This window comes from Drosophila willistoni (genome assembly GCF_018902025.1).
Source record: "Drosophila willistoni isolate 14030-0811.24 chromosome XR unlocalized genomic scaffold, UCI_dwil_1.1 Seg41, whole genome shotgun sequence".
Taxonomy (NCBI): Eukaryota; Metazoa; Arthropoda; class Insecta; order Diptera; family Drosophilidae; genus Drosophila; species Drosophila willistoni.
In genome coordinates this window covers 2,515,348-2,533,148 of record NW_025814058.1, presented here as the reverse complement: position 1 = coordinate 2,533,148, position 17,801 = coordinate 2,515,348, and the positions used below count along the sequence as shown (strand labels likewise).

At 37.3% G+C, this 17,801-nt stretch overlaps 6 protein-coding genes across 6 annotated transcripts; 4 read left to right on the top strand and 2 right to left on the bottom strand.

Annotated features, from left to right (window-relative positions):
- Positions 1-68: 68 nt before the first annotated feature.
- On the top strand, positions 69-5,632 carry LOC6643191 (importin-4). The gene is made up of 8 exons (XM_002065971.4): positions 69-457; positions 1,298-1,470; positions 1,584-2,302; positions 2,361-2,761; positions 3,396-3,505; positions 3,568-4,714; positions 4,775-4,992; positions 5,064-5,632. The coding sequence occupies exons 1-8, from the start codon at positions 392-394 to the stop codon at positions 5,488-5,490; spliced, it is 3,261 nt and encodes a 1,086-aa protein (XP_002066007.1). The 5' UTR covers positions 69-391; the 3' UTR covers positions 5,491-5,632.
- On the bottom strand, positions 5,619-6,757 carry LOC6643172 (ADP-ribose pyrophosphatase, mitochondrial). Its single transcript, XM_002065970.3, has 2 exons — positions 6,171-6,757; positions 5,619-6,108 (listed from the first exon to the last, which is right to left on the bottom strand). The coding sequence occupies exons 1-2, from the start codon at positions 6,704-6,706 to the stop codon at positions 5,694-5,696; spliced, it is 951 nt and encodes a 316-aa protein (XP_002066006.2). The 5' UTR covers positions 6,707-6,757; the 3' UTR covers positions 5,619-5,693.
- A 73-nt stretch (positions 6,758-6,830) lies between these two features.
- Positions 6,831-7,938, top strand: LOC6643171 (syntaxin-8). Its single transcript, XM_002065969.4, has 2 exons — positions 6,831-7,467; positions 7,535-7,938. The coding sequence occupies exons 1-2, from the start codon at positions 6,909-6,911 to the stop codon at positions 7,693-7,695; spliced, it is 720 nt and encodes a 239-aa protein (XP_002066005.1). The 5' UTR covers positions 6,831-6,908; the 3' UTR covers positions 7,696-7,938.
- A 1,207-nt stretch (positions 7,939-9,145) lies between these two features.
- Positions 9,146-9,442, top strand: LOC124460750 (protein new-glue 1-like). Its single transcript, XM_047012300.1, has one exon. It carries the CDS (start codon positions 9,146-9,148, stop codon positions 9,440-9,442), a length of 297 nt encoding a protein of 98 aa, XP_046868256.1.
- Positions 9,443-10,949: 1,507 nt separating this feature from the next.
- Positions 10,950-11,246, bottom strand: LOC124460741 (salivary glue protein Sgs-3-like). The gene has a single exon (XM_047012248.1). It carries the CDS (start codon positions 11,244-11,246, stop codon positions 10,950-10,952), a length of 297 nt encoding a protein of 98 aa, XP_046868204.1.
- Positions 11,247-15,522: 4,276 nt separating this feature from the next.
- LOC6643168 (arylsulfatase B) lies at positions 15,523-17,727 on the top strand. Its single transcript, XM_002065966.3, has 4 exons — positions 15,523-15,682; positions 15,791-15,950; positions 16,147-17,535; positions 17,594-17,727. Exons 1-4 carry the CDS (start codon positions 15,560-15,562, stop codon positions 17,632-17,634), a joined length of 1,713 nt encoding a protein of 570 aa, XP_002066002.2. The 5' UTR covers positions 15,523-15,559; the 3' UTR covers positions 17,635-17,727.
- The last annotated feature ends 74 nt before the right edge of the window (positions 17,728-17,801 follow it).

The window sequence follows — 17,801 nt, the reverse complement described above, 5'->3', positions numbered from 1 at the left end:
TCTCTGATTCTGGTGTTGAACAATGCGGGGATCATGGCCTGAAAATTTAATTCGTATATCAAAACTAACATCTTAAACATGTTACAGCAGTAAAGTTAGTTACAAATAGTCAAAACAAATAGTCGTAGTGTACGCACGTGTGCACAAATTAATATTTAAGTTATATATTTCTAAATATATTTGCTAGTGAAATTTACGGGAGCCCTAAATTTTATAAAACGTGGTTATTTATTTGATTGTTCAGCCCTGCATAGATTTTTTGCAAACTCCCTCGCTACTCTTCCCGCGCCCAGTTTCATATTTTTTTTTAAGCGGTTGCAGCGCTCAAGGAAAAGTGTAAATTTTTTGTGATATCCTTTTTTAGTCTCGACCTAATATATAAATTAAAACAATGGCACAACAATTGGATCAAATCATCGAGGGTCTGCTCTGCTCAGATAACAATAGGATACAGTTGGTAAGTGACTTAAATTTAAATTTGCAAACAAAGGTAAAACCAGGTTAGCTGCATTTCATCCTGTGCCAAGTTCTTGTTATTCTCTATTCGCCATTTTTCTTACTTTTATCCCATTATGCTTTGGATTTCTATGCACAAATACATGTGTATGTGCTGCAAATAGATCATATTTAGTTAGCTGAATTTGTTTCTTATTGACAGTTATTTATTAAATCATTTGGCATGTGCACATTCCAATACATGCATATGTATGTATGTATATGGGTACAGTGGTTTGCAATATATTTGTTTCCCGGCTGAATATGCTGAAGAATATGTATGTAATTAATAAAGTGCTATAGAAAACAGTCATACGCCTTTTTTATGAAATATATGTACATATATGAAATATATATATGTATATATGATTCTCATTATAGAAATTTTAAATGGAAGCACGATTCGTTGTGGCATTTGCCCTTTATGTATATAAATTTGTCTAAAACAAATATAACAAATAATATAAAATAAATATACATACATACATACATATGTATGTATGTAGATTGTAGTATAGTTAAAATATATTCATTCTGATTCTTTGAATTGAAAATTTTTTTTAATTGCCGCTTTATTCAAAAATTGCCAAAGGGTAGATCGCTGTCGGCTACAAAAAAGCATTTGATTTTATAATTAAAACGAAGAATTTTTTATTCCAACAATAAGTGACCATATGGAGTACCCGGTTATGCCTACATGTGTACATACATATGTATGTACATCCAAGCATATATTGGCACACATATGATATCATAAATAAATATGTATGCATAATTAAAATTTTTTTGAATTTTTTTGCAGGCCACTGCCGAATTAGCTAAGGCCTATGAGGATCCAGAGACTTTATGGACATTGTGCCAAATTATCGTATCGCCACGTGACACACAAGTACGGCAGTTGTGTGCCGTTTTATTGAACAAGCGTATAATGAAGCTTCGTCACTGGCAAATGGTTCCGCAACAGCAGCAGGAAGCGTAAGTTATTAGCCATTAAAGCATATAGCATTAATGAACCGTCAAGAAATGTCGGTTAGAATTTAAATATAAACCTCAGTTATTGATTTTTTTTCTCTCCTTATAACTGATAGCATCAAACAAGCCATCATGGAGGCCCTTATATTGGAGAAAGAGAAAGCGGTTAAGAACTCAATTGCGCAATGTGTAGGCTCCGTGATCCGTCATGACTCTTCTACGAAGGACGTATGGCTAGGGCAAGTTCTGAAATTCATTTACGAACGTTGCAGTCTGCCCGATGCGAAAGAAAGTGAGCTCGGATCATCGACTTTTGCCACATTAACTGATTCAGCGCCCGACCAATTTGTCAATCACATGGATTCGATTTGCGAAATGTTTGCCTCAGTCCTTGTTAATGCTGAGACGCGGGGAGATTTGGCTTCACCCACTGTATCCAACATGATAGTTGGCATGTCTAATCTAATGCCATTTGTCAGTGGTCACACAACAGCCGAACAGACTGTGCTCAAGGTGATGCCGTTGCTTATCAAAGCAGTTTCGGCATTCGTCGTTAAAGGGAATGCAGATGATTTTTCTGTCGTTTTCGACATATTTGACTGCATGGCCGAATATGTTCCCAAGTTGTTCAATAACAACATAAAACCTTTAATGGAGTTCTGCCTGACCACCGCCAACAACAAGCAGATCGAAGATGCCATTCGAATTCAAGTAGTGATATTGATTGGTCGCATTGTGCGGCTAAAAAAGAAGGACATAGCCAAACAAAAATTATTGGAGCCAATTCTACAGGTTATCTTTGAAATGATGTGCTGTGAAACTGACAGTGATGAAGGTAACAATTACATTTTCCGAGAAAACGATCTATATTCCTAACTGCCTTTCTTTTGTAGCCGAGGAACTTTCCACCGATGGTAATTGTCCCGTCACAGCGGCCACACAAACTCTTGATTTATTGGCCTTAAACATGTCGCCAGAAAAGCTGATACCTCCACTACTGCAATTGCTGGAACCGGCTCTCCAAAATGCTGATCCCTACCGTCGTCGAGCAGCCTTCCTTTGTATGGCTGTCATTGCCGAGGGCTGTGCTGAAACCATATGCAGCAAATATCTAGAGATAATGCTAAACATTATAAAGAGTGGTATAGCCGATCAAGCGCCTGTAGTTCGCAATGCTGCCTTTTTCACTTTGGGCCAGTTTTCTGAGCATCTACAACCAGAAATATCCAAATTCGCTCCACAGATATTGCCCGTTCTTTTTGATTTTCTACATCAGTTGGTTGTGGAGCTAAAGGTAAGGGTATTGAAAATCTTTTTATTTCATATATGTACAAATATTCTGTATTTGTGTTATAATTGCGTTTTTCGTTTGTTTTGTTTTCTGTGCTGCTTGGTCAATTGAAGGCCTATCCAATGGCTAATGCGCCGGTCAAAGATACAATACAGTATATTAATCGGCTACAGATTAAACGCAAATCGGTTCTCACCAAATATAGGGTGCCTGTTCTATATGTTTTCTTATCGTTTCTCTATTTTATCTTTGCACTGCACAACTATAAAAACTCGTTTCAGATGCATTTTAGGCATTATTCAAAATTCAGGTTAGGTTATAATATTTTATAAATATATAACAACTCTTATCTCTGCGATCAATTCATATCACCAAATAAATTCAGACAAGTTAACTAACGCCTAACGCAAATCAAAATTAAAAGAAAGTTTTTCAAAATAGGTATTCATTTTACCACGTATAGCTTGAAATTTAAGCATAGGTAAGATATTTAGGTGATTTTTAATTATACATATTTAATTGTCATTTATTTACTAATTTCATATAGGTTTTCTTCTCCGAGTTTTTGCACTTAAGACACCTTTTACTGAACTTTATAATTACGTTACTGAAATACCATTTTATTTCTCTTTTTCAGATGGGTCAACCCGAACCGAAACATTTGGAGCGCATGTTTTATGCTTTGGAAACGTATTGCGAAAATTTGGAAGATAATATTGTGCCGCATTTGCCATTGCTGATGGACCGGTAAGCGGCAACAACTTTCAGAATTTGAATCGTTTTTAAGAGAAGAGTCTTGTATGTTTCAGACTTTTCGAAACTTTGGATAACAATAATTCGCCGCGCTTGCGAGAATTAGCCTTGTCGGCTGTCGCATCTACTGCCACGGCAGCGAAAGAACATATGATGCCATATTTTCCAAGAATTGTGACCATATTGCAGGCATATTTGGTAAAGGAGTGTGCTGAGGAAGCGAATTCTTTGCGTATTCAAGCAATCGATACATTGGCCGCAATTACCCGAGAGGTAGGAAAGGAAAATTTCATACCATTGGCAAATGATACAATGGCATATTGCTTGATGATGTTGTCAGAGGGTCCAGACGATCCAGACTTCCGTCGCTCCATTTACAATTTAATGGGTGCTCTATCCAAAGTGGTCAATGAAAGCATGGCTAATGTGTTCCCCAAGATAATGGATCGTGTGATAGAATCTGTTATTTCTTCTGAAGATATTCTGCCCATTGTTCAGGATAGTGCCGCACGCTCCTTGTACTTAGAGGGAGAAGAAAATGGATTTGACAGAGAAATCGATCTAGACAATACAGACGATGAAGATGATGACGATGAGCTCGATGGTTTTACAGTCGAGAACGATTTTGTCATTGAGAAAGAAGAGGCCATTTTGGCTCTTAAAGAATTCGCAACCAATACCGGCAGTGCTTTTGCCCCCTATCTGCAATCGGCCTTCGAGAATGTGTACAAAGTGATAAATCATCCCCAAGACGCAATTCGTAAAGCAGCCGTGGAAACCATATGTGAATTTGTGGCCGCATTGCATCGTCTAGGTGATACTGACGGAGTGAGGCGGGCAAGTGAGATTGCCATGCCAAAATTTGCACAAATAATTCGCAAAGATGAGGAACGTACTGTGGTTATCCATTTGCTTGAAGTGATGACTGATTTATTCAAAGAGATTAAGACAGCGGCTGTCCCTTCGCAAGAGATAAGTGAACTAATCTTTAATTGCATTAAAGATGTATTGAACGCAAAAATGGCATGTCAATTCAATGAGCCAAGTGAAGCCGGCGATGAAGAAGACCCAGAGGATAGTGAATACGACGAGATGCTTATTGAGAATGCTGGCAATTTGTTTCCCATGTTCGGACTTGCCATTCAACCAGAACAGTTCTCATTGTATTTTGGCAGAATTTTCAATATCTTTACCAATAAGTTGGTAGGTCATAAAACTATTACGATTTACATGTGCATTATTCTCAATTACCGTTCTATGTAGAACAAGGCCAAGCGTAACGATTCTGCCGATCAGAGAGCTTTTGTCTATGGCGTTTTGGCCGACTCCTTTAAATCTTTGGGCTCCTGTGTGGTCACCTATTTTGACATCCTCTGCCCCTTGTTCATAGCCGGGGCAACCGACAAGGATGCCAAGGCTCGTCAAAACTGCTACTTTGGCTTGGGTGAGCTGGTACTCTTCGCGGAGGAAAAATCGTTTGAGTAAGTATAAACTCAAAATAGTAACCCAATTATATGAAGTTATATATATTTCTAATTCGATGGATTTACAGAACTTACCCTGTAATTTTGCAAACTCTCTCCAATGCCATATCAAAGGAGCCGAATCCTTCGGCAATGGATAATATATGCGGCGCCGTGGCCCGTCTTCTGGTGCTTAATCATGAAGCTGTACCTATAGCTCAAGTTCTGCCAGTCTTTCTTGGCCATTTACCATTGCGCGAAGATACTGAAGAGAATGATATGATTTTGAAGGCATTCCGTGCTCTCTATATGAAAGCGCAACCCAATATTGTAGACTTCATCGAACAGATGCTGGCAATTGTCATTGATGTTCTATATAAAAAACAGATGCCAGATAAAGAAAGCACAGCCAGTGCCATTGAATTCGTCAAAGAGATCCGTCAGCAATACCCAAATAAGTTTAATAATGTTACCAATTCGAATCAGGATGTGTATGCTTTTGTAAATTCTCTGTAAAATGACATCCAAATTTTCGCTCACCTTCTACCTACTTACATATACTCGCACAGCATAGCCGCCAACCCAGTTAATTAGATACATACTTTGCAACCGCAAACAGAACACCATGAATAAAAAACGAATAGTACGAAATGGAAAATATATATTGCCTTTGTATTATTCGTTAACATTGCCAACTGATGCGTACATTCAAAATAGTCCTACCAATGTGCGTTTCTTTTGATGACGACATCTCTAACAATATCAGCATGATTGGCATGCAACTTCAGTTGTTGGCCATCCAAGTCAGTCCAACGGACATTGGTGGCGTCGTCGCCGGCCATTAACTCCAAACGACCCACTTCCGTGCCGTCTTCGTCGTGAAAATTTAATGCAGATGTCTCCATCCAGGCATTGTCCGTATTACGGAAATCATCTACGTAGCCACTATAGACATGAACGCCATTCTGGAAGAATTTTTCTACCATATTTGACTTGTCAGTGAAATTAAGAGCCTCTTCTGTGAATTCACGTTTCAACGTAACGCTAACATTTTCCCCAGGATCGACCATGCCGCCAGGTATGGCCCATAATTTATTATCCGATCGTTGAATAGCCACCATTTGAAGAATATTCCTGGTAACAAAGTATAATGCGCAAGTTAACATAAAGGAATAGATTTTATTGTAGGAACTCACTTGCCAGTTTTGGGATGTTGGATTTTTTGATCCTTCTCATCTCGCTTCCACCGAGTCACAATAGGATCGGCAGCATGGTTGGGGCCCCATCTGCCTAACAAGCCGCGACCACGAATGCCTGTACGCCCCATAGGGTTAAGAGGAAAACATCCGCCTACTATCTCGTAGTTACCATGAAAGGATTGTCGATTGACCTGACCGTTATTGTGGTTCCATTTTGGATTAAAGCTCTCACTGGGTAAAGGGGGATCAGCCCATATTTGTCCACCTATGTGTGGAGCTGTGTACGAAGGTGGTGAGTAGTCTGCAAAAGGAACGGACCAAAAAACGAACTCATCTGGCACAGGATACCGCGCAATATTGCTGCGGGGATACAATTCATTGCGGCACATCACATGCCGGAAAATACCCGGCTTAACCAGAGAGGTCATCATTTTGGCTGAATCAGGGGACTGTTCAGACCGAACGTTAGTTAAATTTAGTACGCCAAAATAGAATACAAAGAAAACAATTAACGCAGTATTTCGGCTTGTCATTAGATAAACAAAAATTGTTGTCTCCCCGGCAAAAAGAAAACAATCGAAAACTGGTCACATTGAGAAATGACATAAAATACTCAAAAATGAGCTAACAAGCTCGCAATGAGTACCAAACTCAAAAAAAAGGAATGGGCTCGTATTGAGTCACTGGTAAACAAGATAGCTTGGATTTATTGATAAAAATTAATTTAAACACAAAATGGCTCTGGTTGATCATGACTCATGGGACATTGAGTACGAGGGATGTCAGAGATTGCATCATCAACTGATGGTGCAACTGCACCAAAGACAGCAACTACAAACCGAATCCACCCACATTCAAGATCCAAAATACACACAGCTGACCTCAAGCATTCAGTCTGGCTTGGAGCAATTGAAGAAAGATGTGCAACACTTGAGAGTTGTCTTGGAAAACGCTGTCACCTGGGAGACAAGCACCAAGGAAGAGCTACAGCAACGGCGGATAGACCTCGACAAAATCAACTCGCAGCTAAAAGAAATTACTAACAAATTTAGCCAATCCACAAGGGCCGATGGAGCGGCAGCAGCCAGCTCTTCTGCTTCGTCTATATGGCAGGAAGAAGCATCTTCTGGCTTACACAGCATCGAAAGGGCTCCCGCCGATATGGCTTCGTTCAAGTTAAGAAAAGAGCAAATGCTAGCAGAGCAAGAGCGAGGTTTAGATTCACTATCTAATACACTTTCTCGTCAGCGTCTCCTAGTTGAACGATTGGGCAATGAGGTTGACGATCATAACGGTTCGTATATATACATTTCCATTTGTGTGTGATCGATTTTGAATACATTTTGATTTTGTTGCTGCAGTTATTTTAGACAACATGGCCAATACAATGGATCGAGTGGAATATGGTGTCCAGCGGGAAACCCAAAGCATTAGCCAAGTAAATCGTCGAGATAGCACTTGGGGTTATTGGCTGATAATAATTTGTCTCTTTGTGGCCATTATTGTGGTAGTCTTTGTGTGACCAAAAAACGAAGCGATTGGTGTTATGCCTTTTAGGACATATTTTTTTTATTGTACCCTATATATAAATACTACTACATGTTGCTCATTATATTTATCAAGGTTAAATTTTTTTTTTATTAATCAAATATTTTGTAATTTGGCAGACTGTTTGTCACAGTTTCATATATCTTTTGGCTATTTGGGTCAATTTGGATTTTGGGAAAAATTAAAATTACAAACAACAGAATGATGCTGATTACACGACCAGTCCAAGGAGTCTTTTCTGGTTCAGAAAAATATTTTTCCAACAGGTCTTGAAAAACTGACAAATGTCTTTAGTTCTGAAAAATGTAAAGGAAAAGCCAAATGTCTATTGACCAGTTTGACATTTTGTTTCCTTAGATGACTACTACTTTTTATTGGCGCCAGTCGATGCGGGTAATTCAGGTCATCCCAAAACCCCCATCACTTTGTTCTGCGGCTGGATTTAAAGATCGTAGAAGTAAGACACCAATTGAGAAATATCTCAATCTCCGTATGTCCGCATGACGCTTACCGATTTTGATACGGCATAACATGTTTAGTCCTTCAGGATCAGGACTATCGAATTGTATTTAAGAATTTACAACAATCTGTAAAGGGGATCTGTATTCGCAGAAATTTTTCAACAGACAAAAAACCTGAATAGCCTTTTAAAAAAGCTATTTCAAGGACGATAAAAAATTTTTAAATTATGCTAACTGACATATCATTCCCTCTCAAGCACTTCGAAAATCTTTGAAAAACAATTGCAATTCTCTCGCGAGTCTTTTAAAGGATCAGAACGATAGTTGGTTTACCCAATTACGAAAATAATGAACGATATCGTGATTATATTAAGATAATCTTTTTTGCTAAATAAAACTGTTTAAAAATACCTATTTACTTCCTTCTTCTTGGGTAATAACTGGTTCTTTTCTTTATTTACTTCGTAAACACACACATATTAGAGTATCAAAGAACAATCAACGTTAGCTTTGATGTTCAAAACATAAAATTGTTCTTCAAATACAAAACAATTTTCCCTAAAGTTAAATAAACTTAAATATTTGAATATTAATGGATTTCTTGCTATCTACAAAACGAGTCATAATCTGAACCAATCTGTGTTCAATTAACGCGATCCCATATAGGTATGTGTCATATATGTGTATAGACATCTTTTATATGTATACCTACATACTTAAGTTTATATATCTCATATATTTTGTTATTTGAATCGGATTTCCGTAAACTACGAGAATATGCTTACAAGACGCAGCTGTTCAAATACACCAAATATAATTTCAATATTTAAAATATACACAGAACCATTGGGTAGAAATTAGACTTATGCATAAATAGGCGCAGTTCTGAACAGATAGAATCAGAACACCCAACTACCTCAATTCGATCCATCTCCAAAGAGCTTTATCCTCTTGTAATTCAAAATGAAGTTCCTGATTGTCTTTGCCTTAATTGCACTGTCCATTCAATTGGCTGCTTCGGCAACTACAAGTGACACCACAAGTACAACTACAACTACAACGACAACAACAACCACTGATGCAACGACTACAACAACAACCTCCGCATCGGCATCAACAACGACAACGGCTAAATCGACGCACAAGAAGAAATGTTGGAAGGGCAACAATTGGTGTCACACTCGCAGACCGACCAGGAAGTGTCGCCATCCCAAGACATGCCACAAAACCATCGTTATAGTGCGCCGCAGAAAGAATTAAGTGATGCAAATTATTAATTTTAATAAACCTTAACTAAAACCTTTGAATTCAACATGTTTATGATTTTTGGTGACGTTAACTTGAGAGGTGTTCTTAACTAATTCGGATACGCTGATTCTGACTGCATACTTGGTTTTTGTCCATCACATCCAGATTTTGTGAAATCAGGGGATCTGGGGCTGGAAAATAGGGACCAAAAAGTATACTATAGAAAGTTAAAAAAAAATTTACAACATTTTTAACAGATTTTAGAATACCCTGTGTAGGAAAAGTTTGTTAGACGCATAAGATTCCCATAATTCTTTAAAATTTTAAATCAGACAATTCTTGGAATCCTTATACCATACTTATTGGTTAAAATTTAATAATCATTATAGAACCATATCCAAAGTATAGGATATTATGCATTGTAATAAAAAAAAATAAATAAATAACTTTGTAAATTTCTTTTAAGCCATACCTAATATATTAAAAGGTTAAAATAATAACGCTTTAAGTATAATATTATGTTTATATTATGTGATAAAATATTGGAAATGAATAGAAGACCTGTGGGACTTATGTAAAACACTCAACCTCAAAAATGTCGGCCTGTGTTATTGATGATGGTCTTTAAGGCACATTTAAGATGAAACAAAAATGCAAATCGGAAAGAGCAATAATGATGCATGAAATTTGTTTGTTTTTTAATCAACTTATAGAACGAATTATTATGTATACATTTGGTACTTAAATCAAAAAGGTTAAATAACTAACTTTAAAAAAAAAATTTCAAGGAACAACTGGGTCAATGGGTGATACAGTAAGTAGGAAAACTATGAAAAGAAACTGACGTTTACAAAAATACAAATAACGTTTACATTATATTCAACAAAGTTTGTTGAGTTTGGTATGTGTGGTTTCTTCTCGGGAGATTTCCCTTACTAAGGACTAGGTAAACTATCAAAAACAGAACTGTCTGCTAGCAATTCTAGCCTAGCATAGTTAATTGCATCTGTGAAAGAAGAGTTCCTATCAAGTGGGGAGAGGAAGATTGGAATTGTCCACCATTTTATTGAAATCTACAATTAGTAATTCAATGAATAACTAATAAAATACATATTGGACAGTTTATTTCAGTCGATATTGTGTAACAGCTAATGGTTTAGGCTTACAACACTTTTCGACTTAGTTATCCTGCTTGTTTTTGGAAATGAATCTCTCTTCCTAATTTGCTATTCCTCTGTTTACTTGTTTGAGAAACATTATTAATAAAGGATATGTCGGCCACTTTAAGGACAGTCCTTTAAATGTTTTACAGCTTCTAATTGGATAGGATAGTCTTGAATAGGATTCTCTTAAACGTCTTTAAGATGCAAAGCCTAAAGCTGCATACAGAATATCAATTTAATGCGACATTAAACGATTCTGTTTAATGCTGTGATAGTAAAATAATCATGTTGAATAAAAATGTTATTTATTTAAAATTAGTTAATGGTCCAAAGAAGAAATTGTCATTCTTTGGGAGTTAATCCTTCCTGCGGCGCACTATAACGATGGTTTTGTGGCATGTCTTGGGATGGCGACACTTCCTCGTCGGTCTGCGAGTGTGACACCAATTGTTGCCCTTCCAACATTTCTTCTTGTGCGTGGTTTTATCCGTTGTCGTTGTTGTTGCAGATGAAGAGGTTGTTGTTGTAGTCGTTGCATCAGTGGTTGTTGTTGTCGTTGTAGTTGTAGTTGTACTTGTGGTGTCACTGGTAGTTGCAGAAGCAGCCAATTGAATGGACAGTGCAATTAAGGCAAAGACAATCAGGAACTTCATTTTTAATTACAAGAGGATAAAGCTCTGTGGAGATGAATCGGATTGAGGTAGTTGTGTGTTCTGATTCTATCTGTTCAGAACTGCGCCTATTTATGCATAAGTCTAATTTCTACCCAATGGTTCTGTGTATATTTTAAATATTGAAATTATATTTGGTGTATTTAAACAGCTGCATATTCTCATATTCACATTTATAAATTGACATAAATTAAGTTTTACTTACGGAAATCCAATTGTAATGACAAAATATATAAAAAGTGAAACAAGTGGTTTATATTCCGATTGAAGCTTGTTTAAATTATACACTGATTTGTTGAGCTATTGACGAAACTACAGTCTGAGATAAACAGGTAGAATCACCAAAGATTAAAAAAACAAAAAAAATGTCAAAAAACCTTAAATAGCTCATGACATGGAGAAAATGGAGAAATAGCTATAAGATCCGGAAATCCTGCCGCAGGACGAAAAGACTATGTTTCCTAGGATGTCTTTAACGATATCGACAAATATACTCAAAGGACATTCCACAGGGACTTTGAGCTGGACGGCCCAAATGTCCTTAAAGTGACATAGTTATGAACATTGTTTTTTTTTAGACTTGTAATTTTTAGATTAGTTAACTAGAAAATTTCTGAAGCATTCTTTTAGGGTGAGTAATATGAATTTATTCAAAAAGTGTTGCTTACTTATTGGAGGAACAATAAGGTGGGAATTTTTCAAATATTTCGCACGACCTTGAAAGGATCAGGGCGAAAGGGGTGTGCGAGAAATCCTATCGTCAAGTACCATAATCCGTGAGAAGGAAATTTCGTAATTGATGCAGAGAGCTCAGATATTAAAGGTTTTACAGTTTCCCAAATTTGTTGCAGAAAAGTGGACTTTTAATTTTTTTCAAGTCCTAAATTCTACCAAGTGGCCAACAAACTTGACAAAAACCGTAAAATCATTAATATCTCAGCTCTGTACAGGACCACCGAGATGTTCTTCGCACCCGAGATAGACCCTGATGGTTGGAGTTTTTTGACACCACTTTCGTCCTGATCGTTCACAGGGCTTGCGAGATATTTGCAATTTTTCGTCAAACAGAAAAGTCCTTTTATCTCAGTTTCCTGAAGGATTTTCCAGGATATGCGTCAGTCGAAGACTGCCATCAAGGACTACTATATGACATAAGGACATTCTGTTCGTACTTCAAATGACTGAGCTATAAAGACATTTTTGTGACTTTTGCGATTTTTGGCCATTTTTTTAAGCAATCCCCTTAAACAAATTCGTGCAATATTTATTATCGAGCAATATTTAATATTGAATGCAGATCGATAGTCCTGATCCTGTAGAACTTACAAAATTGTGTTCTGTCGACCGATGTCCTTTTTTCGTTTTTCTGTTTTCACAAATTCTTTCAAACTTCAAATATCGTTGCCCGCTAAATTCAAGTTATCCAACTGGCAGTTGAATTCAAAAATTAAAATGCCCAAAAGTTCGTTACGCATTTAAAAATAATTTTAAGCCAGCCACCTACTAAGTAATTCTGTTGGCCTGGTATTTCATATTATGACCAGAGCAAATTTTGACGTTTAAACTTCAAATATAGTTGCCCGCTAAATTCAAATAATCCAACTGGCAGTTGAATTCAAAAATTCAAATGCCCAAAAGTCCGTTACGCATTTAAAAATAATTTTAAACCAGCCACTTACTAAGTAATTCTGTTGGCCTGGTATTTCATAATTTTTCCAGTACGAATTGTGACGTTTACACTTCAAATTTCGTTGCCCGCTAAATTCAAATAATCCAACTGGCAGTTGCGCATTTAAAAATAATTTTGAACCAGTCACCTACTAAGTAATTCTGTTGGCCTGGTATTTCATATTATGACCAGAGCAAATTTTGACGTTTAAACATCGAATATAGTTGCCCGCTAAATTGAAATTATCCAACTGGCAGTTGAATTCAAAAATTCAAATGCCCAAAAGTCCGTTACGTTTTTAAAAATAATTTTAAGCCAGCCACCTTCTAAGTAATTCTGTTGGCCTGGTATTTCATAATTTCTCCAGTACGAATTGTGACGTTTAAACTTCAAATTTCGTTGCCCGCTAAATTCAAATAATCCAACTGGCAGTTGAATTCAAAAATTCAAATGCCCAAAAGTCCGTTACGCATTTAAAAATAATTTTAAGCCAGCCACTTACTAAGTAATTCTGTTGGCCTGGTATTTCATAATTTTTCCAGTACGAATTGTGACGTTTACACTTCAAATTTCGATGCCCGCTAAATTCAAATAATCCAACTGGCAGTTGCGCATTTAAAAATAATTTTGAACCAGTCACCTACTAAGTAATTCTGTTGGCCTGGTATTTCATATTATGACCAGAGCAAATTTTGACGTTTAAACATCAAATATAGTTGCCCGCTAAATTGAAATTATCCAACTGGCAGTTGAATTCAAAAATTCAAATGCCCAAAAGTCCGTTACGTTTTTAAAAATAATTTTAAGCCAGCCACCTACTAAGTAATTCTGTTGGCCTGGTATTTCATAATTTCTCCAGTACGAATTGTGACGTTTAAACTTCAAATTTCGTTGCCCGCTAAATTCAAATAATCCAACTGGCAGTTGAATTCAAAAATTCAAATGCCCAAAAGTCCGTTACGCATTTAAAAATAATTTTAAGCCAGCCACCTACTAAGTAATTCTGTTGGCCTGGTATTTCATAATTTTTCCAGTACGAATTGTGACGTTTACACTTCAAATTTCGTTGCCCGCTAAATTCAAATAATCCAACTGGCAGTTGAATTCAAAAATTCAAATCCCCAAAAGTCCGTTGCGCATTTAAAAATAATTTTGAACCAGCCACCTACTAAGTAATTCTGTTGGCCTGGTATTTCATAATTTCTCCAGTACGAATTGTGACGTTTAAACTTCAAATTTCGTTGCCCGCTAAATTCAAATAATCCAACTGGCAGTTGAATTCAAAAACTCAAATCCCCAAAAGTCCGTTGCGCATTTAAAAATAATTTTGAACCAGCCACCTACTAAGTAATTCTGTTGGCCTGGTATTTCATAATTTTTCCAGTACGAATTGTGACGTTTAAACTTCAAATTTCGTTGCCCGCTAAATTCAAATAATCCAACTGGCAGTTGAATTCAAAAATTCAAATGCCCAAAAGTCCGTTACGCATTTAAAAATAATTTTAAGCCAGCCACCTACTAAGTAATTCTGTTGGCCTGGTATTTCATAATTTCTCCAGTACGAATTATGACGTTTAAACTTCAAATTTCGTTGCCCGCTAAATTCAAATAATCCAACTGGCAGTTGAATTCAAAAATTCAAATGCCCAAAAGTCCGTTGCGCATTTAAAAATAATTTTAAACCAGCCACCTACTAAGTAATTCTGTTGGCCTGGTATTTCATAATTTCTCCAGTACGAATTGTGACGTTTAAACTTCAAATTTCGTTGCCCGCTAAATTCAAATAATCCAACTGGCAGTTGAATTCAAAAATTCAAATGCCCAAAAGTCCGTTACGTTTTTAAAAATAATTTCAAGCCAGCCACCTACTAAGTAATTCTGTTGGTCTGGTAGTTCATGTTTTCTCCAGAGAAAGTTTCGTCCTTAGAAGTTTAAAGTCGTTGCCCGCTAAATTTGAAAAAAAATCCAACTGACCGTTAAGTTCAAAGTTTCAACTGCATATTCCCAAAAATACAATAATTTTGTAACTCTATAATTCTGTCAATTTTCGGCCGATTCATATATTACATTTTGTTTTAGAAAGTTATCTTTAATTTTGCATTAGAACCTCAAAAACTAAAATTCACTACTGCCACTGCAAGGGTGTATAAACTTCGACCAAAAGGAGCATCTTTTATATTTATAAATTCAAATGAATTGCATCTTATTTTGTTTTGGCATGCATGAAGCTTTTTAAAGGTAATTTTGTAATAAAATTGAAAATCGATGGCAACAATATTTTAATTTGTAGAGAGAACTTAACTGCGTATCTCTCTCTCAATTTGTCACAATCCCAAATATGTTAATTACCCATGGAAGGCATTTGCAATTGTTGTTGTTTCTGCTGCTGCCGCTGTGTGAATGTTTGTTAATATCATTGACGATGTAAGCTCCAGCTCTTTGCTCTTGGCCGTAATCAGGGGCAGCAACTTAGACTGAGACGGCGACAGCGACTGAGACTGACTTTGAGACAGTGATTGAGTTGAAAATAGAAATTGAAATTTGGAGCGATATTGGAACTCACATAATCAGTTGCTTGGGAACTGTCACTCTTAACGCACCGTTGACAATACGTAATATATATACAATGGGCGATATGAGTGTGTTATCAGCAATACTCCTCCTACTTTTGGTCACCATTTGCTGCAGGGTTAAGGCAACAACTACAACCAAACGACCCAATATCATCATCATTTTGGCCGATGATATGGTTTGTGAAAAAACAAAACAAGTTTCTCCCTTGCCTTTGGCAGAAAATAAATCTTAATCAATGTGAATACAAATATATATAAAATATGTGTACATATGTATATATTAGGGTTTCGACGATGTCAGCTTTCGTGGTGGACGTGAATTTCTTACACCAAATATCGATGCTCTTGCATATCATGGACGCATTTTGGATAACTTATATGCACCGGCAATGTGTACACCATCAAGAGGAGCACTCCTAAGCGGACGTTATCCTGCGCATACAGGTGAGTGATGCGAAATAAAAGCCGTACAGTGGGTTAAACATATCTTAACATAACATAACATAACATATGTATGTACATATTATGTCACTTTAAAGAAAATACCATAATTTGTTTGTAACGTTTCACTCCAAAATCTCTGGAGACGGAACGGTGGGAGAAATGTGTGAAAGATTTATGTTTTCAATTTAATTCACAGGCACACAGCATTTTGTAATCAGCAATGAGGAACCATGGGGACTCACTCTGAATGCCACACTGATGCCAGAGATCTTTAAGGAGGCGGGTTATTCGACGAATTTGATTGGTAAATGGCATTTAGGTTTCGCAAGTCCAGAATATACGCCCACAAGGCGTGGTTTTGACTATCATTATGGCTATTGGGGCGCTTATATCGATTACTATCAAAGACGTTCCCAAATGCCGGTGGCTAACTATAGCATGGGCTATGATTTCCGTAGAAACATGGACTTGGAATGTCAAAATCGTGGTGTATATATCACAGATTTGCTTACACAGGAGGCGGAACATGTTATCAGAGAGAAGGCCGCTGCTAATGAAACATTCTTTCTAATGCTCAGCCATTTGGCTACTCATACAGCCAATGACAATGATCCATTGCAGGCTCCCGAGGAAGAGATTAGAAAATTTGCATATATCAAAGATCCTAGACGTAGAAAATACGCAGCCATGGTGGCAAAATTGGATCAAAGTGTTGGCAGAATAATCACGACATTGGCTCAAACGGAACAACTGGAAAATAGTATTGTAATCTTTTACTCGGACAATGGAGCACCATCGGTGGGTCAATTTGCTAATACGGGATCCAACTGGCCACTACGTGGACAAAAGAATACACCCTGGGAGGGTGGCATACGGGTGGCGGGTGCCATTTGGAGTACCCAGCTCCAGGCGCGTGGTAATAAATTCACTCAGCCTATCTATGTGGCCGATTGGTTGCCCACCTTGGCCCATGCTGCTGGCATAGATTTGCCTGAGTCCTCTTTGCAGCTTGATGGCCTTGATTTGTGGCCCCAGCTGGCGGGCTCCAAAGATGCAGCTCATGTGCCACGGGAAATTCTTCATGCCCTGGACGATGTTTGGCATGTGAGTTCAATGCTCTTGGGTCATTGGAAATATATAAATGGTACCACTGCATCGGGTACATATGATCAAGTACTGACATATCGTGAATTGGATGATCTCGATCCTAGGAATAGTCGTTATGTGGTAGAAGTTCGCAACTCCCCAGCATCCCGGGCACTGGCACACTTTGATTTGCAGCGACTTGGCCAGCAGAAGATTACCTCACTTAGGCATTCAGCATCTGTGCGCTGTGGTAATCTTCAGCGTGGCTGTAATCCCCTGGTAGAGGAATGTCTCTATGACATAGCCGCCGATCCGTGTGAGCAAAACAATTTGATCTACTCCAAACAGCATGAGGCTGTGCTAATGGCATTACGGAAACGTCTACAAGAGTTTCGTTTGAGCGCTCTGCCACCTGGAAATCGTCCAAGTATGAGACAATCAGATCCAAGTCTTCACGAGTGTACATGGGATAACTTTCTGGTTAAGCAACCCGGAATAGGTAAGTGATCGATAGAACTATTAAATCTAAAGTTCTTTAATGCTATTTACAATTGCAGTGCCTCTGGAATGTGATTATCATGGACTGCCCTGCGAGTAGCCTCCTTAAAGGATTCTATTTACATCCGAAATTAAGATGAATTGCTAATATAGTAATATAATATATAATGTAGGCCAAATGATATTTATGTATGTCAGTAAATTACGTTGCAAATGTTTAACTGATCTGAGTGATTGGTTGTATTAAGTTGTTACATGACGATTGCA